Raw genomic sequence first — 27013 nt, forward strand, 5'->3', positions numbered from 1 at the left:
TATGACGCCTGCACCACAGCCGTTCACCGTAGAACTACCGTCTACGAATAACTTCCAAACCTGATCAGGATTTTCCGGTTGCACCGGCCTAGTCATCTCGACAATGAAGTCGGCAAACGCCTGACCTTTCACTGCCCGCCTGGGTTCAAAAGATATCTCGAGGCTTTGTATTTCAACAGCCCACTTGATCATTCTGCCGGATGACTCGATGGTGGTCATTGGGCGCTTGAGCGGCTGGTCTGTATATACAATCACCGGGTGAGCCAAAAAGTAGGGCTTCAACCGTTTGACTGCAACGAACAGGGCCAACCCAAATTTTTCGATCATGGGGTACCGGAGTTCAGCATTCTTAAGAACATGGCTGATGAAATACACCGGGAGCTGATTACCGTCTCTCTCAGCGAGGAGAACGGCACTGAGGGCATGATCAGAGACGGCTAGATACATATAGAGGACCTCCCGGGGCAGGGGGCTCACTAGCCTTGGCAAGGAATGCAAGTGTTGCTTTAACTTCTGGAATGCCATTTCCGCCTCTTCACCCCACTCAAATCTGGACCTCTTCCGGATGGCCTGGAAGAAATAGAGGCACTTGTCACCTGACCGGCTGAGAAATCTTCCCAACGCCGCTAGGCAACCGGTCAATTTCTGGGCTTCTTTTACAGTGCAGGGAGACCGCATGTCAATGACCGCCTGTACTTTTTCTGGATTAGCCTCTATGCCCCTTTGGTCGATCAAGAATCCGAGAAACTTCCCAGACTCAACACCAAATACACACTTCTTTGGGTTAAGCATGACCCGGTGCCGCCTGAGTGTGGTGAATGTTTCTCGGAGGTCCAGTAGGTGATCCGTCTGTAGCTTGGATTTGACTATCATGTCATCAATGTACGCCTCTACATTCCTGCTAATCTGATTGATGAAGACGGTGTTTATCATGCGCTGGAATGTAGCCGGTACATTCTTTAACCCAAACGGCATTACCTTGTAACAAAATAACCCCTGATCAGTGACGAAGGTCGTCTTTTCTTGATCTTTTTTCCATAGGGGTATTTGATGGAAACCTGAGTAGGCATCCATGAAACTCATCAGAGCATGACCGGCTGTAGAGTCGACCAGGTTGTCGATCTTTGGAAGCGGGTAACTGTCCTTTGGGCATGCTCTATTCAGATCTGTGTAGTCTACACACATCCGCCAGGTACCATTCGGCTTTTTCACGAGGACAACGTTGGCTACCCAATCCGGGTAGTAACATTGCCGGATGAACCGAGCATCTAACAATTTTTTGACCTCAGCCGCTGTCTCCTGAGATCTCTCTTCACCGTGATCCCTCTTTTTCTGCCTAACCGGCTTCTTTTTAGGATCCACGGCAAGCTTGTGGACAGCCAGATCCGGGCTAACGCCTGGCATCTCTTCCACTTCAAAGGCGAGGATGTCTTTGAATTCTCTTAGGAGTTGGAGCAGGTCTGCTCCCAACCGTTCATAAGCAACCGTCCCAACCTTGACAGCTCTGTCAGGACGGCTGTCGTCAAGGACGACATCAATGCAGTCACCAGCCGGCTGAGGTCGTTGATCATCTGACCTTTCCCCGGCTAGTGATTGCTATTTTTCTTGTTTGACGTGATCCGTCTGGCCCGCCTTTCTTTTCTTACCGGCTGCCCTTGGATCCGGGACTGCTGTATCGCAGTTATCAAGGTCTATGGGGTTGCCATCTCCGGCTGCTCCCATAGTGGGTCTGACGTCAGAGAGATAGCACTCCCTAGCTGTCCTCTGGTCCCCCTTAAGTGAACCGACTGTACCATCGTCCTTTTCAAATTTGACAAGCATGAGAGAAGGAACGATGACAGCCTTAGACTCATTGAGGGTCGGACGGCCAAAAATCATGTTGTAGGCTGCGAGCTCTTCTACAACCAAGAATTTAATCACCATGTGGCGTCCTTCCCCCTTTTCACCCAGCCGGATGGGAAGATCTATGCTTCCTACCAGATGCACTACGCCTCCCCCAAAACCAACAAGCGGGTGGGGCGCCTGGTGCATGCTACTGGATTTGTACTTGATCTTGGTCAAGCACTGATAACTGATTAGGTCAGACGAGCTCCCGGTATCTATTAGGATCCGGCCAACTCTCTGATTGGCAACCTTGCATTCGATGACTATGGGGTCATTGTGGGGCCGCCTGACCTTGCCTCGGTCCTTTTCAGAAATAAGGACCTCAGGAAAGGTGTCTTTTGACGCCTGGCTCTCCTCAACTGAGTTAACCAGCTTCCTGATGTTATCTTTGGTGCCCCTGATAGTGGGACCCCCTCCGGCAAAGCCGCCTGCTATTGTGAAGATGGTCTCTTCATCCGTTTCTGAATTGGCAAGAACAGCTTTTGCCGCCTGCCCTTTCTTGGCCAGGGCATTACCCTTGGCTTTGGGCAGATAAGGCTTCAGAGCCCCTTCATCAGCCAGACGGTCTAATAGCCGCCTGAGGCTATAGCAACCATTAGTGTTATGGCCAACATCCTCATGGTACTGGCAGTATTTGCTTTTGTCTCGGCTGCCTACGGGGCTTTTCATCACAGTCGGCTTGTCGAGAGACATCCGGTCCTTGATTTCCATGAGGATGGTGGAGCAGTCCTTTGTGAACTCGTACTTGGGAACGTACGGTTCAGATTTCCGTCTGAGCTTCTAAGCCGGCTTACCAGATTGGTCTACCGCCCAGACCTCCTTTCTCTTCTTTTCTTCCTTTTTAGCCGGCTGTTGTTGTTGCCGGCTGTCTTTTCTGTCGAATTTTTTGGAATCCGACGGCTGCTTTACAGCACAAAGCTCCGTCGCCTGTATGTAGGCTTCAGCTTCCATTAACGCCTCTTGGAGGGTGGCTACCCTTTTCCGGACGAGGTCAAACTTGAAGGTTGACCTATCCTTCAGACCCTTAAAGAAGTCTGTGTAAGCAACTTCGTCAAACAGCCCTTGAATCTGAATTTTCATCAGATTGAACCGCCTGACATACGACCGGAGCCCTTCTCTGTCACCCTGCTGTATTGCCCCCAGATCGAGGCTTGTCTTTTTAGCCGGGATGTTCATTGAGAAGTTTAACATAAATAAGTACGCCAAGGTCTTGAAACTGTTGATGCAGCCGGCTGGTAAGTTACCAAACCACCGTTGGGCAATGCTCTTCAGGGTAGCCGGGAAGCATCGGTACCAAACGGCATCATCCAACCCCTGTAGGTACATGAGATTGGAATAAGCCATTAAATGATCTTCTGGGTTGGAGGTACCATCATAGGCCCCTACCAACACGTTTTTGATCTTGGCCGGCTGTGCCGCCTGGGTTATCTCTGGGGAGAACGCCGAGGGCTGTTCTCCCAAATTCAGCAGGCGCTGCTGCCAGTCCATGAACTGGAACGGCTGCTGATATTTCTGCCAAACGGACCCGTTTGGGTAAAAGGGGATCCACCCAGCCCATTCGGCGAACCATATAGACCAGGTTGGATCACTAGGGGTCCAGACCGGGCGGATGGTTCGCCCGTCTGACTCCCTAGACTCGTTCTCGTACGTCTGTTAGAGGTGTCACGGAAACTGTCTGGAAAGGTCGACGTTGAAGCCGACGCAGACGCCAGACTTCTCTTTTCTTGGAGAAACCTCCGGGCGTCAGAGAATATCTTTTTTGAACCATCTGGCTGCAAGTGTCGGATGGGTTTTCTGGGTTCCGTTTGCGGGAAGCGGAGCCGGTTTTGATCGAACTTGAGGCCCTCCCCCTCCTTTGGCTTTAGATGAGGGGTAGGGACCCGGTCTTTGATTGCCTTCTTGTTAGAAGGCTTCTTGGTCGGCTGACTCTTCTTGGGAGTAGCTGACTGAATAAGGTTCTGGATCTCGCCTTTGAAACTATTCATGAAGGTCATGAGTTCGTTCCTTGTGACGGGAGCAGAGCCTTCTGCCGCCTGTGCAGCTCCAACCGGGTTGCCGGCTGGGTTGCTTGGAGCAGCTTGGATGTTATCCCGTTCCTTCTTGTCCCTAGAACGGGTGTGCTTTGTTCTGAAGGACCCGTCTGGGGCCACATAGGTGTCGAGTCCGTAATCATCACCGCTTTCATGGTCCGTCTGGACCTCAGGCTCGGCCGATGGCCGCTTGTCCTGATCCGGTGGTACAGGGTTAGAAGCCATCTCAGAAGTACTTACCCCACAGACGGCGCCAAATGTTTCGGGGTTTTTTGATGTGTCCTGCGGGAGAGTTACAATTCCAAGAATGTCCTTCCGCCGCCTGTACCTGCAAAACCACGAAGACTCCGGTTGGGTGGAGCTCCGCCTCCGACGATCAAGTTAGTGATGCACAGGAGGAAGATAGTGCGTAAAAGAGTGGAATTACTTCTCGCGTAATGGGAGAATTCCGCAATTAATATTGCTCTGTTTTGGTATAAGTGTATTTATGAAAGTTGAGTTTTTTGGATTCAATTGCCTCTCATTGAATGTAAGCCCCCCCATTAATGAAGATACTCCCACTATTTACAGTGGGGAGCATTGGTTCCCCATTTAGGATTCCTAGGACACGTGTCAGCAGGGGATTGGAGCCCTGCTGACCAATGGCTAGGTGCCACGTGTCGCTCAGCCATTAGGCCACGTGGCTGGGGTAATTTTACCCCAAACACTTTCGTTCTCAATTTCTCTGTTTCTCATTGTGAAACCCTAACTAATCGAAGCCACTGAATTCTCCATTCTCATCTAAACTCTCAAGTTCTCAACTCTCAAGCTCAACGTCTCAGACTTTCAGCTCTCAATAGCTCAAAGGTAATTCTTAGTTAATTGTTTTTGTTTTCGTTTCGGTTTTTTTTTCGATCTCAAGTTCTCCATTCTCGATTTTTTTTTTGATCTCCAGTTCTCCATCTTCAAATCTTCCTCTCCTTCATGCCGTCAAAGCTCAAAGGTAATTTTCTGTTAATTGTTTTTGTTTTCGTTTTGGTTTTATTTTTTATTTTTTAAATATAGTTTTTGTATTTGATTTTTGTTTTTGTTCTTGCTTGATAATAATCTTAATATGCCTAAAATTTTTGTTGTTAATTTCTATTGTTGATTTGTTTTTTTGTTTTACGGGAAAGGGTAGATTTGTTGCTGATTTGTTGTTTGACGGGAAAGGGTATTTTGCATGTCTTTATTTTTTGATTTTTAGTTCTGATCTATATTGTTGTTCATATATTTCTGATTTATATTGTTGTTCATGTAATTTTTAATTTATATTATTGTTCTTGTTCATATAATTTCTAATTTTTAGGTTTAATTTAAATTGTTGTTCATATACTTTTGTGTTGCATTTCTGTTCCTGATAACGAATCACAGATTCACAGCTAATTTGTTGTTGTTGTTGACTTGTTGTTTAATTTATAGTACGTACAATTTGTGAGCATATTTTTTCATGTTGTTCATTTCTGTAGTTTATAAGTTTATTACTTTATTTCTGTAGTATATTTTGCAAGTTTGTGAGAATGTAATTATTGTATATTTGTATTACTAGTCATTTACTAATTACTACTAGATCAGTTTTTGTCTTATTTTAAATGTTTTATTTTGTTATAATTTTTGGCAGTAATTATAGACACCCATGTTCAACGGCTTTCTTCCGGGGAAGAGGGGGAGATTGACTCATGAAGACTATGAAGTTTATTTAAAAACATTTATTTCTTTTTAATTGTGGTTTGTAATTTGTTAAGACTTTATTTTGGTATGTAACAGTTAATTAGGCATTTAGACTTGTTAGACTTTATTTGGTTTTCTTGAAAACTTTAAGTTTGAAAATCATGTTTGAAAACATTAGGTAAAAAAAAATGAGATTTCGTTAACTGTTAAGTAGTCAAAAACTCAAAATCAGGTCAAATCAGATCGCTTTTGGGTTGACCCAAACCTGAAAATATCAGGTTCAAGTTGGGGTTTTCAACCCGAAAACTTAAATGGATCAGGTTCGGGTTGGGGGTTAGCTGAGCCGAAAGTAGGTAACCCGAACACGAACCCGACCTGACCTGATTCGTTTGCCACCCCTACTAGCAAGCCTCGCTAGCTAGCAGGCTGCTGCGTGTTGCTAGCAAGCCATGCGGGCACGAGCTTGCGACAGCATTAGGCTGCCTAGCACGCTGCGCCTTGCATGGCTGCTGGTGGCCTAGTGTTAGTGCCACGCACTCGGCCAACAATCCTAGCTTGTGCGTGCGCGCACCAAGCTCGGCTTGCGGCCAGTGTTGGCCTTGAGGCATGAACCTCGGCTAGCCATGCTAGCCTACCTAGCCCTTGTATGGCTAGGCCATTGCGAAGCTAGGATTTTCGTACACGTTGACTTGTTGTTTGACTGATTTTTCCGTCTAGTCGATTCCTAAATTCAACTCGACTTTCGACGCTCAGTTTTGACGCTCTAAGCTCGAAATCTGACGTCTTAGTTCGTAAAATTACTATTGACTCATTTAATCCTTCGGATTAATTCGTCGCTTCGGTTCGATTACACGATTGGGTGTGACCCGAAGGGTTCAGTCAAGATTAAGCTGTAATATTAATTATAAATTAATATTACTGATCGGAAGCGGCCTCCAGCTAGGCATTCCGATCACTTGACCTCACTGAATAATTAGCTTTCCTAATTAGTTCCGAACCCTCTATCGGAATAATACACTTGTTCGAAGGACACCATTCCTTTCAAATCCTTGATAAAAGCTAACTAACACATCAACTAATCTAACTATTTTAAATTAATAAATAAATCTAAAATAAAAAAAAATACATATAAAAATTATCTTGCTCATGAATAATAGAAAGTTTGTCTTGTTTAAAGGACACACAAAGTTTGTATTATTCTTGTAAATTTTTCCTATTCAAAATTAAACTTAAATTCAATTGAAATTGGAATCATTGATGTTCCCATGAAGCTTAGATTAATAGAAATCCTAATAAATGCTTGACGGATTATTATATATTTTTACAAGTTTGTTTCTTATTAAAGTTATCCCTCACCCTACCAAAATAAAACCTTGACAAAATCATATAAAAATTAAATTTCAAAGTTGCTTAATAAGACATATGCTTCTATAAATTTACAAAATTGTCATCGATTATAGCTTGTTAAATACAACCAGCTATATGATACATGACATGATATTCCGTATCATATTTTATTTATTTTTAATTTTTTTTTTTTGAAACATAGCTGGTATCTTAATATCCAACTAAACTGTTCAATCCAGGTTCCTCTGGGGTTTCTCATTGGGAGGGTTTCTCATTGGGAGGGTTTCTGTAGTTCCCTCCAGGGTTTCTCCCTTGGGAGGGTTTTTCTAGCCTCCATTGCTAGTTTTTTTTGCTTTTTTAAAGGTTCATTCTTCTTTTTTATCTCTTTCTCTTTATTTCATCTCTTTTTTTCTGGTCTCTTTTGTGAATCTTTGTATAGGCTTCATCGATGTTTTTACCGGTGGTAAGTCCCAAAAAACTTTTTAATTGCTTTCAATAAATGGATCCCATCTTTACGATGGTGATTATTCTATTAGGGTTAATTTCTTTTTTTATTTGTCTACCGAAGATTAAAGATTTAGGATTTCATAATATCTGGAAGTATGTAGAAGACCATATGAGTATATTCACTCAAACAACTATTCATCAGTGGATCTCAAGCCGAATTAGTGCTAACTCACAGATTGTATTGCTTTGGATGATGTTTTTTATTAAGGCAATCATTGATCGAATCTACGATACATCTATTTCTAAGGTGATTTGTACTTGTGTTGGAATTCTAATTTTTCTAGGAATTGTTTGAAAGTGTCGTTTGACTATCTTTCATTAATGAAATCCTTTTTCTTCTTGTCAAAATATATATATATATATATATATATATATATATATATATATATATATATATATATATATATATTCCAACTAAATTGATTTACTTTGTGACTCTTTAAGCTTTATACACCTTAAAATTAGATCAAGGAGTTAGGTGGTATGTAGCCCGGATAATTTATAGCAATGTTGACAGTTGACACCAGCAAACACATGAAACAACCACGGACCACACAATTCCACCATACTGATGCATTCAAACCAGGCTCCACCTCTTAAAACTATCTGAAATTACTACTTAACCATTGTTGCTATCTTTATTCTTTAGTAGAGTTTTGAATTTGTGAAAGGCATTATCAAACCAGGCTCTTCCTTTTGCTTATTTCCCCTTCTAAAAAGGGTTAAGGAACACAAATTTTGGAAATCAAATAGCTACTATGTACGAAATGAGGGGAAGGAGGTGTAAGGAAGCATAAAGTTCATGCTGAAATTGACTGACACAAGACGTATGGTAACCACAATACTACTACATTCGTTTATACTTTTAGTTTCCTTTCGAACCAACAATCAAGTAAGCTTACATACAATCACAGTGGAAATAGAACTTGCACTTGATAATTTCCAGCAAAGAAACTCAAATTTAATCAGTCTTTTGGCTGTCCAACTCAACTGGCTTTGGATTCGGATCTGTCGTTGAAGATTCGGATTCTACATTCACCTGTAAAGTTCAAAGCAATGAGATAACCAGTCCAACCTAATTAAGTCAATAAACTCAAAAGCAGCATGCTCCGAACAACACTAGATGATACTACTTGTATTTAACTTAATACTGAAGATTTTTTAGCTCCGGAACTCCACATAGAATTATAAATGTGTTCACATGATAATCCAATCTCAACAACAACAAAAGCTTCACAAGAACATCAGCAGGCAACAAATTACAAACATGATCAGTGATAACTGATTTTCAGTCACAGGCACACAGCACAACAACCTCAAGGCACATTATCAAGAATATCAGAGCTTCCTGCATGAGCTTGAAAGCTTTATCATCACTTTTAATGAATAATTCATTTTGTGTTGCTATTGCTTCCAAGGAGGGACACATCAACTCATTCAAGGCAAGGGGCTTTCCACATGACTCTACTGTGTTCTATATGAGAAATTTCAAACACAACAAGGACGCTAGCTCATATGGTCTCTAAAATAGAAATTCAAAGGAAAGCTACAAACTACAGTAGATCAGTTTACTTATATGAGGAAAGTTAAAGGAATATTTCTTCCATAGGTATATAAAGTATAAAGTTCGTCAAATTGAATTATATGAGGAAAGTTGTAGGAGATATTTCTTCCATAGGTATAGAAAGTATATACAGATAAGTTCAGCAAATCAAATTAGTTCTTATATTAAAGGTCATTTCATCTCATCAAAGCTACTCCACCAACCTTTTGTAGTAATTTAAAAAAAAAAATGTTTGCATACATAAAAGCTTGGAAGTCAGGTAAGTTGGTACAGTTTAAGAAACCAGTCAACTCACATTTGATATGCCGAATTTTATATCGAACTAGTTCTTATACTAAAGCTCACTTCATCTCATTAAAGCTATTCCACATTATTTCCACCAACCTTTTGTAGTAATTTAAACAAAATGATGTAACTTGCATACATAAAAAGGCTTCAAACCCAGAAATCCCTCCAAAGTCCAAATAACTGAATAAATGCAGATATAAAAAGGAAAATTGGTGCAAATATTTTATTGATTAGCCTTAAAGCTACAGAAGAACAAGGGTGAGAAATAGGATTCATGTAAATGTAATTTCTCTTTTGGAATGAGCACACCATTTGCCATAAATCACCCACCTTTTGAAATGCATATAAATGATCCTAACTTTGAAAGTTCCAAAAGACAGGCCATCTATCATTCTATCCTCCCTAATGCCGAACTCTTAAGCATTGTTCTCTAAAAAAAACATATATTGATAACATAAACTAATCAATTAAAGCCTGTCTGGAGGAATTAGTTGATTTTGTTGACGAAATGTAGTGGATGGAGTAGAAGCCAAAGAAGGAATTATCAGTTGGTAAATGTAAAAAAGAATGTTTTAAGCCCAAGAGGACAGGGGTCAGGCACTCAGGAACTTTTAGAGAGGTGCGAGGGAGGCACACAATTGCCTTAATTACACAATTGTTTAATTAAAATAATTTTGCCTCAAATCTGTGAGGCACGTACCACACCGGCATACTCTCCGCTTTGCACCATGACTCTTAGACTCTAATCTCTTAAATTACTAAAAATTAATAAGTTTCAACAAATTAGTTTAGTTTAGCAAAAAGAAGTAAAGTTCAATAAAGATATGAGTCTAGATAAGTAAAAAAAAGTTGAATTTCTCAACAAACTGCGATATACTCAATATCAAGGTTATATTATTTACGGTGTGTTTGGATTGAAGAAAATGGAGGAAAAGGAAGGGAAGGGAAATGGAGAGATGGAGTAGTTTTCATTTGGATAACAAATGAGGAAGGAAGGGAATTGGAGGTGAGAGAAATGGAAGGATTAAATCGTAGGAAATTCTTCCCTCCCCTCCTTTCCTCTCCCCTCTTCTTCTCCTCCCTCCCCTTCTTTTCCTTCCCCTTTCTTTATCCAAACATACTCTTGTGAGCAATTTCTTAGTCCTTTTTTCATTCTATCTAAAACAACAAAATGGATAAATATGATTCACTAATATTATCAAAAGGGAATAAACTTCGCACAACCATTTGGTCAATTGGCTTTCTAATTTCAAATAAATGTATACATGCATTCAAGAAGCTAGGGTGAATAACTTCCTCACCACCCACCCCACCGCAATTTGCAAACAATTCGGCGTCAGAACAGCATAGAAGTTAAGTAATTCTCAAAATCCTTTCCACATTTCTTTCCTAAATATAAGCATATACCATCATCATCGTACAATTCTACAAATCAAGAATTCACACCAAAAGATCACAAATTTATAGACAACCATCATCATTGGTTGACTGGTTTACAAACAATCATCACTCATAATTTTGATTTTAAGATTCAAAAACAACAAAATTATTAATTCATGTAGCAAAAACATCATAAAAATTACTTAAAAAATGTAACTTACCCCAGATTTAATAGTCTTGTTGGACATTCCTGGCTTGAAAGGGCATGCTGGAGGAACCCTCTCAGGTTTCCGATATTCCCACCCTAATAATCGATACACTCTTGCCTAAAATCCCCAAAATTAATCAATTAACACAATCAAATTAACCTAAATTCAGATTAAATTCATAAAAAATAATTTTTACAAAAACCCAGGAAAATCCAGAACATGAGAAAGGCTTACCATGAGAATATGATACAGAAGAGGAAGAGCATTAACAACTGGGATCAGAAAAAGAGGCAACAAACATGCCAAACAAACCTAGAAATTATGATTCAAAAAATTAGTAAATAAATTAGGAAAATAAAAAAAGATGCAGAATTCTACTAGTATAATGATGAATTAAAAGGGGATAAGATAAATTTACCATTTTTGCAAATTGTGTAAAGTTGATAGAAGTGAACAAGTTGGATTGATTTGGTTTAGGAAGAAGAAATATGAAGGAGAAGGTAATGGTGCGATGCTAGGCTGTCTATTTTCTTATTTTGATGAAATCATACGATTTTACAGTCGTTGAATTTTATTAATGTCGTTAGAGTAAGAAGTGTATCATGCCCTCATGGGTATCGGGTCAGTTTTAAATTTGAGTTATCTTAAATTTTTAATTGGGCTTTATCAAGGTCGGTGAGGTCAGTTTTTGACATTTCTTCTTAGAGCATCTATGATGTTTGTAGCGAGTTGTTAGAAATTAGTTTGACCAAGTAAATTAGCTTAAATTAAAGGAGTTTATAAAGAAATTAAGGCTTATTTACATTACAAATTAGTACTCCCTCCGTATTTTAGGAAAAATAGTAGAAAGCAATAAAATATGAAGGAAGTGAGGTTGGTGGAAGAATAAAGTATGATAGTTGAGAGAAAAGAGAATCTGTAAATATTAAAATATTATAGCCGGGGGTAAAGGTGGGCATCGTGCCGTGCCGCCGCGGGCCGTGTCGTGTCGCCGCGGGCCGTGCCGCCGCGGGCCACGGTCAACGTCGTGCCGTGCCGGCGTGGCCAAAACTTCGTGTCGTGCCGGCCATTTTCACAGGCCAGCCCACGGCCTGGCACGGCCCTCGTGCCTGGCGGGCTCATGCCGTGCCTGCCACGTGCCGGCCTGCGTGCTGGCCTGGCGGGCTGGGCAGTTTCCAGACTTTTTTTTTAAAAAAAATAAGTTATAAAATTATAACTTATATTATAATGTATATAATTTATAAAAATATAAAATTATAATTATAATTTATAAGTTATAAAAATTTATAACTTATAAGTTATAAAATTATAATTATAACTTATAAGTTATAAAATTATAATTATAAGTTTTATAAGTTATAAGTTATAAAATTATAAGGTATAAAATTAAGTTGAATATTTATGTTTTATAATTTTGTATATTCAATATTTATATTTATATATTTACTTTATACTATTACTTTAAAATTTAATGTTTATAATTTATTAAATATAATTTTGTATTAGTAATTGCCTAATTGGTATAATTTTTTTTTTTATATGAATTTACAAATTATAACAAAACGAGGAAAAAAGGAAAATTGGACTTTGGATGTGAATAATGCGTACTTCATATTATTATTACTTGAGTTGAGAAAATTGTACAATGATAACAATGGTAAAAATCGTACAATGATGGTATTAAACAAAAATTGGAAAATGATAATATTGATAATGATTAAAATCGTACAATATACAAAAATTGTCTATTTTTCTTGTTGCTCATCTTCGTCTTCGTCGTCGGCTTCGGCTTCGGCTTCATCGACTAGTTGGATAGATTGGGAACTAGCCGAACCCGAACGGTCGGAAGCGGAGGTACCTTCATCATTGTCGTTGTCCTCATAAGAACGGTCTTGTGAGCGATTTTTCGCATCCAACCAATCTTTGAAACACACGCACATTTCTAGTGTTTCGGGTTTTAGACTTGTTCTTCTATCGTCCAGAACCCTTTCGGATGCACTGAAAGCTCGTTCGGAGGCAACAGAGGAGACTTGGATACCAAGAATGTCTCGTGCCATTGCCGCCAAAGTTAGATGCTTCGAGCTTTGTTGTTTCCACCATGCAAGGAGGTCGAGGCTATTTATCTCATCGTCGTCCATGCCTTTGGTGAAATCGTAACTCAGGTACATCTGCAACTCCGAGACGTCGCTTTGCGTTCTCCTGAATGATGAATCACCTGAAAACCTTGAAATCAAGTTAGTAGCTTGTAAAAATAAATGTTTGGCCTTCTTACTTACGTTTTTGGATGGTTGGGAAGGCCCTGAGGGAGGAACGGTGCCATATTTGGTTTCATAGACTCTATATAAATCAAAAAACTGATCCTTCACATTAGTCTTATAGTTTTCTACATCATCGTCAAGAAGCATGCATTGAAAGTAAATGTCAACTAACATAAATGTGTTATCATACTTTTGCCTAGGATCTAATATGGAAGCAAAAATATAAATCAAAGGAATTTAACTATAATATTTACGCCACTTTGTTTCCATTGCTGGAAGATACTGATCATAATCACTTTGGTTGCGATGATCAGCGAAAAGTTGGGCGGGTAAACATGCATTAGAAAGAAAGTTTTGAGCACAAGGATTGTAAACAGAAGAAAAACAATACGTCATGTTATAATAACTGTAAAAATTGCATATATCTTTCACAGTTATACCAATCATCATCATATAAAGCAGTTTGTGGAAATTTTTGGTTGTAAAATATTGTTAACGGGCCCTTGTACTCAATTGCCTTGGTTAACATGTCGTAGGTGGAATTCCACCTAGTTGGGCAATCGGTTTTGATTTTTATTGCCCTTATCTTTTGTTGTCCTAGAAAACTCTTCCATTCTTGGTACCTCATGTTTGAGCTATTAATAGACATAATAGCATCTCTGATTTTGTTGTAGTATGGGCCAATTGCCCGAACTCCATCCTGCACACATAAGTTAAGTACATGGCAAACACATCTAGTATGAAGAGCATCACCGTCTAATATTACATCGGTTAAGTTTTGTTTGACAAGATTAGTTGTGTATGTCATAGAGGTTGCATTGTCAAAAGTCATAGACATCATTTTATCTCGAAGGTTATATTCGCCTATTGCTTGCATTAAATGGTGACCAATGTTAATGCCGGTGTGTGGGTATTCCAACATTTTGAAATGTATTATTCTTTTTTGTAACAACCATTGATCATCTACCCAATGGCAAGTCACACATAAATAGTGGTATTTATAACCACTATCCCAAGCATCGGCTGTCAAAGACACCCTACAGTTAAGGTCCCTCAATTCGGCTTGTAACCACAATTTGTACTCTAGAAAGGTTTTCATGGCGGCGGAACGAACGGTTTTCCTAGAGATTCTTTTATGTTGGGGTTGTAGTGCTTTGTTAATGTAAGTGTTAAATGGGTCACTTTCCGAGAAAAGAAAAGGTTGTTCGGCGTACTATCATTTTTCCTAGTTCATCCCTATCCCTCTCATAGTTGTAGGTAAAGCCGTATGGATGGTATTGGGAAATTTTTGGCTGGGTTGGATCACTAGCTGGTTGTGCACAAGCTTTCATGTGTCTAGTTAAGTGTCCCGTCCCGGATTTGGATACTGTCGAGAATACACCATTACATATTTTACATTTTGCATATGTTTGGTTGGGTTTATTTAGGACAAAATGACGCCATACCTCACTCCTTCGGTTTTTCAAAAGTACCATCTCACTTTCGGTTAACCATTCATAATGTGTGTTTGGGTTAGTAGTAGTAGTAGAAGGGGTAGAACCGGAGGGAATTTGGGTCTTTCTTGGCTACTTTGGCTAGAATAATAGTTTTGTTGATCACCAAAATAATTAGGTGGGAATTGACCGAATTGTTGGAATTGTTGTGGATTTTGAAATTGGTTTGATGGTGAAAATTGGTTTGGTGGTGGTGGTGGAAATTGGTTTGGTGGTGGTGGTGGAAATCCCGATATATTATAGGGTTGAAAACCGGAACTACCATCGTGCCTAAATGGCTCATAGCCCGGGGGGAAGTAACCGGGGTCATTGGTTGGACTCGGAATTTGGGGGCTCGTTGTATTAGGTGGTTCCCTAGAACTACTACTACGGTCAAGTCGGCCTTTCCCCTCCCCCCCCCCCCCCTAGATGATGGGTTGTTCGATGCCATAATTAACAATTAGATTTTTAATAAAAAGTGATTAACAATAATAATAATTAATAACAACAATTTTAACAACAAAAATAACAATAATAATAATTAATAACAACAATTATAACAATAACAATAACAACAATAATAAATAATAACAATAATTGTAACAATAATGATAATTAATAACAACAATTATAACAACAACAATAACAATTAACAACAATAATAATTAAACAAGATTACTCTAATAATAACAATAAAACAATAATAAATTAAAGATTAGTTTAGATCTTACAACCGTGCTTCAACGCTCCACTAATTACGATTACGAACTTTTTAATTTTTTTCCGATATTAGGAAAATAATAAGAGAATTTAAGAGAATAATTAGAGAATTTAAGAAAATAAGGATTATTAGAGATTTAGAGAATATAAGAGATTAAGAGATAAGAAGAAGAGATTGTGATTTTGTGATTTGGGAAGTGAATGGAGGTGGGTATTTATAGAATTTTTGGGGAGCTAATTGGCCAAAAACTAGCCGTTAACTAGCCGTTTTTTTGGCTAATTGTGCAATTAGCCGTTGCAAAAAACGGTAATATTACCGTTTTTCTGGATGGGCACGCGGGCCGTGCCGGGCCGGCACGAACACCGTGCCTGGCGAGCCGTGCCTGCTGGCCGAGTATGCGTGCCGTGCCTGGTGTTCGTGCCAACGTGCCAGCACGGCGGGCCAGCACGCCGGGCCCTGGTCGTGCTCGTGCCAGGCCTGAAAACCCAACAGGCTGTTCGTGGCACAAAAATCGACAGTCGTGCCGTGCCGGGCTGGGTGTCGGGCCGTGCCGTGCTCCGTCGAAGATCGGGTCGTGCCGGGCGGCACGCGGGCCACCCCGGCCCGTGCCCAGGTTTAGCTGGGGGTATACTAAGAGTGAAGAAATTAGTAAAATATTATGAAAGAATTCCAAAAAAGGAAATGGAGCAAAAAATAAAATACGGCCTCAAAAGGAAAGTGGAACAAGTAATAAAATATGGAGGGAGTAGCTAACTATAGGAGCACAACTAGCTATAAAAGGGATTAGCATCAGTATGCAGATATTTTCACTAAAGGATTACCCCGACAATTGATTCTAAACTTCATATCCTATCTCAGCGTTTCACCTCCTCCCACTTTGACTGCGAGGTGTGATATATATTATGTTAATAATTTCGAATATATTTTGTGTGTAATTTAGTAAATATTGTATTCTCATAAATTAGATTATAATCACACCTATATATATTGTTTTAATGAGGATGCTACTAAGGAGATTACAGTCATTACACTATTCTATAGTCACAATGTTTTATGTATATGTCCGTGATATTAACTACTTTTTTTTCTTATATTGATTTTGCTAATAGACAATTAAAGATCTTAATGGCTAAAGTTGTGCATTGGCACATGTGCCAATCAAGCTGATGCACTTATCTAGAGTTTAGACTCTTAGCGGAGTAATTGCCACTTGATTTGCCTTTTCTGTTACCAAAGTGATAAACTTGTATCTTCTCTCGTCTAACTGTTTAGTAAATTATTAAAAGATGATGATTCCATTTGGCTAAAATCTATTAGCTATCTTGACTAGTTGTTAGCAGGCAACTATTGGTGTTAGCTGTTTTGACTTGCTGGTTGTAATTAAATGTTTGTGTAAAAGAGTTTGGCAAATATTTGCATTTTAACAAGCTGGTTGTAATTATTTGTTTGTGAAAAAGTCTTTGGTAAATAATTTTAAGCTATTAATCATTTCAGTGTATAAACAATCAAAAAGCTAAATGTTCTTTCAAAAAGATCTTCATAAGCTTTGTGAAGAGCTTTTTGAAAAAAAAAAAGGCTATATAGAGCCAAAAAGCTCTCTCAAACAACTCTTTACCAAACACTCCAAGCTTTTAGATATGTTCAAACAACACTTTTTGCTTCTAAAAGCTCTTAACCAAACACCCTGCACAAACATTGTGTATTTAAAAACACTTTTTAGGTCAAATAAGCGCTTTTCAAAAATGCTCGGAATAATTTCTTAAGTGATTTTTTATTTCCAAATAAAAAGCCAATTTAATAATAATATAGTAAAAAAGCATTAAAAAAATCTTTTATTTTGATGCAATCTACATCTACATCTAGCAAGAGTGAGTGAGTGACAAATATCAACATAAATAACCCCACATTCCTCTCGCCTGCTCCATCTCCCAAATACCCCCGTTTCATTTCCGACTCTTTCATTTCTTCCATTTTCTCTCTCCTCCATTTTAACCTGCAACAATGAGGTCCCAAATCCTGAGATCCGTCCAATCAGCTGCTCGCAAATCCAACTACACCCGCAATTATGCGTCCGCCGCTAGTCCCGAGCGCAAGGTCACCATCCTCGGCGCCGCCGGTGGTATCGGCCAGTCTCTCTCCATGCTTATGAAGCTCAACCCTCTTGTTTCCACCCTTTCTCTTTACGATCTCGCCGGTACTCCTGGTGTTGCCGCCGATGTCAGCCATATCAATACCCGTGCTCAGGTTTACCTCTCTTTCTCCGTCATTTTTTCATTTTGGATTGTGGGTTGTGTTTTTTCTTTTTTGTATCATTTTGCTGATTTATTGTTTTTGATTGTAGATTGATACGTTTTCAGGGTTTTTGATTTTTTTTTTCTGGGTTTATGTGATTATTTCTAGGGTTTTGGTTTAATTACTTATTTGCTTGATAATTATGGAGTTTTTTTAGTGTTGTGTTTTATTGCATTATGCGAATTTTATGGGATATTATATTATGGGTCAATGTTATATGTCTAGATTTTTTGTTAAAAAAAATTTTCTGGATTTATGTGATTCATTTCTAGGGTTTTTGTTTAGTTACTTAATTGCTATTGTTTGGATTGTTAGTGTTATATTTTTATTGCATTATGCTAATTTATGGCATTTTTATTGGTTGTTGTTTCGAAAATTGGGGTTTTGTTAAAACCCAGTTCTTTTATTTTTGGTTCAATTTTGGATGAATAGGGATTTTGGTGTTTTTATAAAAAAAAATTTTGGTTGTAGTCAGATTTGATTCTGGTAGCTAGGTGGTGAGATTGTGTAATATCTTTGGGTACAATTAATATCAGTACAATGTGTGCATGAATTGTTTTATTGAAAAATTTGCTATTACATGGAAAGAATGATAATTTTTATTGCTATTACATGGAAAGAATGATACTTTGAGTAGCTTGAATCTTTGCTAAAGCTTCTCACCTCAATGATGCGGCAGAATGTAATGTGATAGATAGGTTTGACATGATAGCTTTAGATATTATCTGTTGATACCGTATTTGCTCCTAATTGATGGTTTTGCAGTGTAGGATGGGTAATAGAAATTTAATTTGTAGATCTGATTTATATTTTGCACAGGTTTTTGGTTATGCAGAGGACAAAGAATTGGGCAAGGCACTTGAAGGATCAGACGTTGTTATAATTCCCGCCGGTGTGCCTAGGAAGCCTGGTATGACTCGCGATGACCTCTTTAACATCAATGCCGGTATCGTGAAAAACCTCTGCAAATCTGTTGCCCAGTATTGTCCTAATGTGAGTTCAAACTTGCTTTTCATTTTTTTTCTTTTCATGTTTAGTTGATTCTGTAATCTGCTGAACAATTTATGCATCCTATATCTTACTTGGTGATCTTTCTGGTGACTGGCTGTGGATTAGGCGCTTGTCAACATGATTAGCAATCCCGTGAACTCAACAGTGCCTATTGCATCTGAGGTTTTCAAGAAAGCTGGAACTTATGACCCCAAAAGGTTGTTTGGTGTGACAACCCTTGATGTCGTTAGGGCTAAGACTTTCTATGCTACAAAGGCTGGCCTTCCAGTTGAAGGTATACCATTAAAGCCACATTGTAACATTGTTTGAGGGTCCATGTCTGCTGATGTACATTGTAACATGTTATGCTGACCTTTTCAATTGTTTCATGTCCATGTAGGGGTAGTTGGCAATATATATTGATTATTTGTCAAGTGGTCTTTTGTTTAAGTGGTATGATTTTGTGAATTTATATTTGTTTGCTTACTTGCAGCGGTCAATGTGCCTGTTGTTGGAGGTCATGCTGGCATAACCATTCTTCCATTGTTTTCTCAAGTATGTACATGGACTGCATTCATCCTTTCTGCCTTCCCTCACCCTTTTAACAATGTTGTTTATGGGGGCATTGGCTCATTTATTATATGTCTCAAAACTTCATTGGATCTAAGTTTACTTGTTGCCCTGTTAGGCTCACCCACAAGCCAATCTTTCCAACGCTGACATTGAGTATCTTACAAAGAGAACACAAGATGGAGGAACAGAGGTGGTTCTTGCAAAGGCTGGAAAGGGTTCAGCAACATTGTCTATGGCGTAAGTCTGATTTTCTGAGAAACTTCTTATGCTTGATTACTGAGGATTTAGGAACAATATATCGCTTGTTTTCATTCTAGAGATAGGTTTTACTTGAAATATCAATTTCAAATCTAGTTATCCTTTTTTTTATTACAAATGGAGTGAAAGCTACGGCAACTATAGCCACATACTTGACACGAGTATGATTTCATGTGAAATCAGTTGAGGTCGGGCAGAAGTCGCAGAACATTTCTGACCCTTCATATTAGATACACAGAATACTTGGAGGCTAATATGTGACCGTTTTGTTAATAATAATTCTGATTTCTCATTCTGATTTAATATTCTTCTTTTCTCAAATTTAACATGTCAACTGTTGGTTTCGTCTTTATGATTGCTGATGCTCCTGGCTTATATCCTTATCCTCTGTAGTTATGCTGGAGCCATATTTGCCGATGCCTGCTTGAAGGGACTTAATGGTGTGCCAGATGTTGTGGAGTGTTCTTACGTGGCATCAACTGTCACTGATTTGCCCTTCTTTGCTTCTAAGGTATTAAATGTTACTGTTTGAGTATCCAGCAGTCGTAGCTGCAAATCCCTTTTCCCTCTTTGAGTACTTGTAATTTTCCGTAGCTGTCTTTGCTCTTTCTTGTTACTGGTCTGGTCACTCAACGAATCTACTTGTAGATTCTAGTGGTAGATAAGACTTCACCCTCTATTAGGTTCCACTAAACTACTCAAATCCCTTTATTTCTATTTTAGAATTTACTGACCGTTGTAATGAGCAAGATATACCTAGCTGTTTACCTATCGTCTCTGTAATTGAAGTATTCTTCTGCATAGTCCTAAGTTTTTAGGAAACCCTTGGCTTCGGCTGATGAAATTGGCAAATAAAATTCTTGTGTGATACATATTATGTATGTTTAAGTGATTAAATGGCTGCTGATTGTCATTGGTGAATATTAATATGTAGACTAGTTACTGGTAAAAATTTAGAAACCTTTGCCATGTAGGGATTGGACAGTGTTCTGTTACTGTACACTTGACAAAGTAGCTGAAACATTTGGAACGTGTTTGTTTTGTTTATAATAAGATATGTTTTTTTTTTTTTTTTTTTTTTTTTTTTTTTGTAAATGGGAACAAGAAAATGCCATTGCAAGCTATTCTCACACTATTTTTTCCAGTCAATTACAGATGTTAAGTTTAAGGCTCAAAAGTGGTTAGTGTGTGGTTGCATTTTTTCGGTGATTAGACGATCCTGTATTCTTCACGTCTCTGCTGTGGTTATTTTGGTGCTGTTGTGAGTCTTGTGACTGGATGATTCCTTCAAAGTCGTCGTCCTGTGAATGATTAGCATTCCCCCTTGTTTTTGATCAGTCTAAAATTTTTCTAGTGGGGTGGTAAAGGTGCATCATTGTGAGAGGTGTTATGATGTTGAGTACATGTAACTCTTTTGTTAGTTAATTTTGGTTGAAGAATACACGGAATCATGAAGTGCCGATACATCATTCTAGTGGGTAGTTTAAGAGATTCAGCTAACATTATGTTGGCTTTTCTTTTGTGATATACATAGATATAGGTTATGTTTATGTTTATATATAATTTTTTCTGACATTGCTGTGTGCTTTTTCTCTACTTGCAGGTAAGATTAGGGAAGAATGGAGTGGAAGAAATATATGGATTGGGCACTCTATCCGAGTATGAGCAAGAAGGTCTAGAAAACCTCAAGGCTGAACTTAAATCATCCATCGACAAGGGAATTGAATTTGCCAACAAAGAATGAGAGTTGCGAGAACATCCCTCTTTTGTGTAGAGGTGAATATAAGTCCTTGTTTTAGGAATTGAACCATTAAAGATTTTTAGTTGGTTCCGGCTCTGTAAACCATATAATTTTGCTCGCTGCCATGTTGTATTGAGTGGCACTATTTGAAAATCTCCCAAATGCTCTGCCGTTTTTTGTTTCGGCTGGATTCAAATATCAATAAAGAATCGTGAACCTTACCATTTGTTGGGTTTAGTTCAACTCTCAATTGTTACAATAATTTTTACTTTTAACAGTTGTAAAACAGCCTTCTAACAAAATCATTTTGATCAACAAACTCTATTTCTAGACCTGTGAAAATCTTTCATGCGTACCAATGCATATTTTATATCAGTTGAATTCAACAAAATTCCACTTGACCTGTTTTTTCTCAATTATATTAGTAAATTATAAAAAACATAATAAGTATGGGTAAGACTAGTAATTTCCAGAATTGTGATTAAAACAGAATGAAGATAATCGGTACTTTGTAATTTGTATGGGAGAAATTTTTATATCAACTACCAAACAGTTTAACAGTGAGTCCAGAAGGAACAGGAGGCCACAAACCAAATGAAATTTGCTTCAATTATTTCCACAAACCCAAAACGGAAAGAGTTCCACTCCTTCACGAATTGTAAAGGCGAATGGATGGCCACAGATAACACCCCTAATTTGGCTAAACATGATGGATGGATTTAAACTGAAAATGAGCATAACTGACGAACAATCTAGGCACTGAAAGAATTCCATCTATCCTCATACAACAAAATTAAACTGTACAACAGCTAAAGCTAATTCAAAGATAGAAATTCAACTCCAAGCCTAACCACCTACACGCCTACAGCGAATCCTTAACTGACCACCCTATATGTACGCCAGTGACAATCAAGTATAGTCATATGCTTGCCTATCACATACTTAGGCAGAAATGTGAGTAGCAAAATCTAGGGAAAAATATACAATTGCTACACCAGCATCTTGAAACTGCCAATGTATAGATTATGATACAGGTATTATAGAGCCACCAAATAAAAAAAAAGTTCTATATAAAAAGGGCGAGCTGAAATCCCCCAGGATGGGCAGCAACTTCAAAAGGAAGGCTTCATAATGCAAAGGCAATTCGGCAATCCATCAACTGCAGCATGCACCATTTGCATCTAACTACCTAACACTGTCAGGTAACAAAAAAAAAGTCCATATAAGAATCACATACGAGCTGCATCACAGTTAATAATAATTAAATAAAAAACTAAGCGAAATATGCTAGATGACTTTTCACTAGATAATAAACCAACACCTATACAGGAAGTATTCCTTTAAGAATATAAATCTCAGATGATTGCCATGAACTACTCTCCCCTTCCACAAAGGTAAACACCACAGCAAAACAGATAAAATGACGCTCAGAAATTCAAAAGGTGGAGCCAAGCACCTTAACATGATGCCAACATGATTCTACATGCGTCATGTTTTTACTTCGTCTCTCAAGATGTCAAAAAAGTCAAAACTACATACGGACAACAGTTCGAAGACTGACATCAGTCTATCCAGTAGGGTTTAATTTAAGAAATCGAATGCGCATGCAGTGCTAACAAAAGCATAAGAAAATACAGAAATGATTGAGGTCCCTGTAACTAAGCAAAAGTGAAAGCAGAGTGACACTTTTTTGTTATTACAAAGGTTCAAATAATAGCATGGAGTACAATATAAGCTAATAAAGTTCACTAAACTTTCAAATAGAGGCACCATATTACGCATTACAATATCATATCAAGTAAAAAGGATTCGTGGTTTTTCACTATTATGGAAAAACATTAATTAACAGATACTCCAAAGATAACCACTTAGGCTGAATTGCCTCAAGGCACCTTACAGAAAATCATCTCCAATTAACTCGGTGCCTTGAGCTAGCCCAAGGCATGCTTTCATATAAACAGGGTCCAGATTGAACTTTGTGCCAGGGGCACATCTTAATCACGCGGATTTATGCCAGATGTTAAAACATAGGTTATACAAAAGATATAAGTTACAACAGAGACACCAAAGGTAATTGTGTCAGTAAAAAGATGAATGCAAAGTAGGGTGAGCCCCTACAAATCATTCCCTATACAAGAATGGCGAGGCCAGTAGGATTCTACTTGGGGTAGGTCTAAAACATATTTGGCATGTAGGTTATCAAACTACCATAATAAGCAAGTAAAATCTACAGAGTACAAGCTAGCAAACCAAAATTAGCTTCTCAAATGCTAAAAACTTGAATTGTATAAAGATAGGAAGAGGAAATTACAAGAGTAGTTGCTACCCACCTTAAAAAACATTAGATCCTATGTTAATGGCCTCCATCTGAATCAGAGCCAGAAGAGCTATCGCTATCTGAATCTGCAAGAAAATAATCAGGGTAAGATTGAATGTTTTTTTTTTCTTTTTCCTGAAGAAAGGAGGGTATTTGGCACTAGAAGTTTACCACTTGAAGATCCCGAATCACTACTAGAACTGCTTGAGCTACTTGAACCACTTTCATTATCACTGCGCCTCTCTTGCTGAGCAGGAGGAGAAGCGGCAACATTTCCTTTATCTAGGAGACATTCATTTAAACCAATTACTCATAAGGAAAAATAATAATCAAATTAGTGAAACATACTGATCCAAATCTTTTAGCTAGTTACCTGCTGTGGTTTCTCCAGGCACTTCAACAGTTGCAGGAACTTGAATCTGCAACAAGCGAACATACAATTCATTTAGCATACAAAGATCCACATTATAATTATCGATCTAAGACTGCTGGCAGAGGATAGAAAAACTCACCGTTTCTTGAACAGCCTGCGCTGCTGCTGCTCTAGCCTGAGCAAGTTCAGCTCTCCTCTTATGCTTGCTTAGGCTCTTCTTGTAATTAGTCACAAATCTATCCAGCTCCCAAAGTGTCTCCGCATCAACACTGTCAATATCCACTTCAATCTCATCATCATGTTGTGATAGAGCTGAATTCCTCTTCTTAATGATCTGCACTATAGCATCAAGCTTCTCTGAAGGCAAGCTCTGAAGATGAGTGCTAAGCTTTTGCTTTTCCTCAAAGGTCATGTCCCTTTTGTGGGGATCCTTGGCTTTAGGCTTCTTTGGAGCGGGCTTCCTTCCTGCCGAATATGCAGGCCTTGGCCTAGATTCCGGTCTAACAGGCATAGATTGCGACCTCTCCAAATTTCTTATCTCTTGAATGGTTGGAGGGGGGTGAAGAAGCGGAGGTGGAGCGAAGGACATAGGCACTGAAACATGAGCAGGAGCATATGTCTTCCTTGATGTCGGGGTTGGCAAATCACGAATCATTTCATACCTTAACTTACGATCATATTCACTCTCAATAGCAGGCCACTTATCTTCAAAAACATTTAGCAACTCTCTAGCCATGATATGAACATCCTGGCCAGGAGGATTATAGGTTAGAGCATTATGAAAAGTAAGTCTTACATCCTCGGCAAACTCCCTCGGAGTTTTGTACCAATTCTTGGTCAACCTACCCTTCACTGTACCCAAATCCATTGGATGCTTTATAATATCGAAATAATCACGGAGACCAAGCCTCTTCACATCCACAGGTTGATTAAACACCCACCCATGCTTGTGGTTCATTATCTTCTGCAGCAAGCTGCTACATTTGCTAAAAATTTTCTTATCAATTCTGTAAGCAAAATCCATTTCTCCTCCCCCATGCTTCTTACCACCACTTGATTTTGACTTCCGATTACTCTCAGCAGGTGGGAGCCTATCTTTACCCAGAAGGAACTCTGAATTTCGATAGTATTGATTCGCCTTGGGAGTCCTCTTTTCTTTCTCAACAATCTCACCTCCAACTCCATGGTTATTGTTATCCATCACAGAAACTGACAGTTGCCTGAATGACCTCGAATCACGATAACCAGCAGAACCCGCTTCTGAATGCATTCTTATACTACCACCCACCCCCTTTTCAACTCCACCATTAACCGGAAAATGCAAGCGCCCAACAACAGGAGGTGTTGTTTCAACACCCATACTCGAATACGTACTAAGCTGATTCTCCTTGTCCTCAAGTTTCTTCGCCATTTTCCTAACTTGATCAAGCTCATCCACCAACTTCCTTTTCAAACCTTTAACCTCCTCTTTCGACCTAGCAGCCGAAACACTAATACTCAACCTATCATCTACTTGAGTAACCAACGGTCTTAGCACCACCCCATTTTCCAAATTTCCATCATGCCCATTTGGAACAGGTGCTGCCTCATCTCGATTAAGACTCGATGAATCCCCCGACAAAGTCCCCAACCGCGGTGAATTCTGCTGGGGTTGCGAGGAATTTGCTCCCTCAGCCGGCAATTCAGGCGGCAAGGACACGTTTTCCTGACCATCCTCACCATTCTTCTCATTATCATCCTCCTTACCATTGTTGTCTACATTCTGACTGCTGTTGCTGCAGCTACTGTTGTTAATAGCCGCAACACCATTACCATTACCGTGGTCAACACGATCATTTTCGACGTTATTATCATTCACCGCCTCGTTATCGATGTTGTTGGTGGCAGTGACGGTGTTCTCATTTTCACGGCTTTCGACAGGGGCAGCAGCGGCAGAAGTTGTGGTGGTGGAATCATCAAGATTTTTGACAACATCATTGTTTTTCTTGATGTTATTTTTATACTTTCGAGCATAAACCTTATAATTCTCACTCCAACGATGTCTTTCCCTAGGAAGCTCATCAGCTCCTAAAGTCTCCGACGCCATACATGTACGGTTTGCTTCCTTAATTTTTCCAAAACCCCTAAAAACTTTTGACACCTCTCAAAAACCCTAAATTCTTCAATCCCTTCGAACAAGATTCCAACTTTAAGGGTCTGAAAAAAAAAATTAGGGTTTTGGATTTGAAATTGGATGGGATTTCATGAAAACCCTTAACCCTAAAAAATTCATACAAAAGATAAGAACTTTACACCAGATCTCACCATAAACCCTAAATTTAATAATACCGAGATGCAGAATTAAATTAAAAAAAGCATAAAACAGAATCAAAAACGGATCTTTCTGATTTTTTTTATCTCCCAATTAAAAATACGGAGTAATAAATAAAAATCAAAACTTTACAAGAAAAAGTACATCAAAATGAAATTAATTTACAAACCTTAATCTTTGATTGATGAAGATTCACCTAAGCAATTGAAGAAAGGGGTTTTTGTGAATTTGGGGATTTTTTTTTTTTTGGAGAGAGAGAAAAGGGGCCGAAGGAGGCCGTCGAGGAGAGAGAGAGAAAAAATTAGGGTTTGCGAAATTGCGAGAATATTTGCAAAGAAGGCCCTTCGAAAACACAGAAATTGAATTAACTTCTCTGTCTTAAAAATTTCAAGTGTGTATTTATAATTTTCTCTCTCTTATTGCAGTTTTTTTTCTCCCACGCGCCGACAAGGATTTCTTGTGTTCTTGTTGATTAAGGTTTTGAGTTTGAAGATCACCTACTCATAGTAAGTAGGTAACACTAACTTAAAGATTTTAGAGTTGTACTAAAGATTCTAAAATAGTGATATAAGAGAGGAGTTAAAAAGATTTCAAGCTTTTGATGTCTTTTTTTATTACTTTTGCCTTTTGAGAACTTGTGAAATAGCTATATCGCTGTCTAAAAGTGAGATTTTAAAATGGTGTTAAGAGTTCAGAAGAGTTCAACCTTTTGATTGTGTCTCTTTTGTAGACCACTGAAATGAATTACTGTTGTCTGAACATTAGATAGTAGTATTAATTAGTAAGAGAACCAACTATTTTATGCTTTT

General features: G+C 38.6%; 2 protein-coding genes across 4 annotated transcripts; one reads left to right on the plus strand and one right to left on the minus strand.

The window, feature by feature from the left end:
• Positions 1-17232: 17232 nt before the first annotated feature.
• LOC110737759 (malate dehydrogenase, mitochondrial-like) lies at positions 17233-21446 on the plus strand. The gene is made up of 7 exons (XM_021918106.1): positions 17233-17593; positions 18461-18634; positions 18758-18926; positions 19125-19186; positions 19320-19441; positions 19856-19973; positions 21066-21446. The coding sequence occupies exons 1-7, from the start codon at positions 17351-17353 to the stop codon at positions 21204-21206; spliced, it is 1029 nt and encodes a 342-aa protein (XP_021773798.1). The 5' UTR covers positions 17233-17350; the 3' UTR covers positions 21207-21446.
• A 471-nt stretch (positions 21447-21917) lies between these two features.
• Positions 21918-26682, minus strand: LOC110737760 (transcription factor GTE4-like). 3 transcript variants are annotated; one of them, XM_021918109.1, is made up of 6 exons: positions 26374-26682; positions 24033-26089; positions 23894-23939; positions 23692-23802; positions 23534-23606; positions 21918-22398 (listed from the first exon to the last, which is right to left on the minus strand). In XM_021918109.1, the coding sequence occupies exons 2-5, from the start codon at positions 25977-25979 to the stop codon at positions 23557-23559; spliced, it is 2154 nt and encodes a 717-aa protein (XP_021773801.1). In that variant the 5' UTR covers positions 25980-26089; positions 26374-26682; the 3' UTR covers positions 21918-22398; positions 23534-23556. The 3 variants fall into 3 exon arrangements, with proteins under 3 accessions (XP_021773801.1, XP_021773799.1, XP_021773800.1); XM_021918107.1 differs by having other exon boundaries at positions 24033-26152; positions 26374-26681; XM_021918108.1 differs by lacking the exon at positions 26374-26682 and having other exon boundaries at positions 24033-26342.
• Positions 26683-27013: the final 331 nt, after the last annotated feature.

The sequence above is a fragment of the Chenopodium quinoa genome, unplaced genomic scaffold, assembly GCF_001683475.1.
Source record: "Chenopodium quinoa cultivar QQ74 unplaced genomic scaffold, ASM168347v1, whole genome shotgun sequence".
NCBI classification, from domain to species: domain Eukaryota; kingdom Viridiplantae; phylum Streptophyta; class Magnoliopsida; order Caryophyllales; family Amaranthaceae; genus Chenopodium; species Chenopodium quinoa.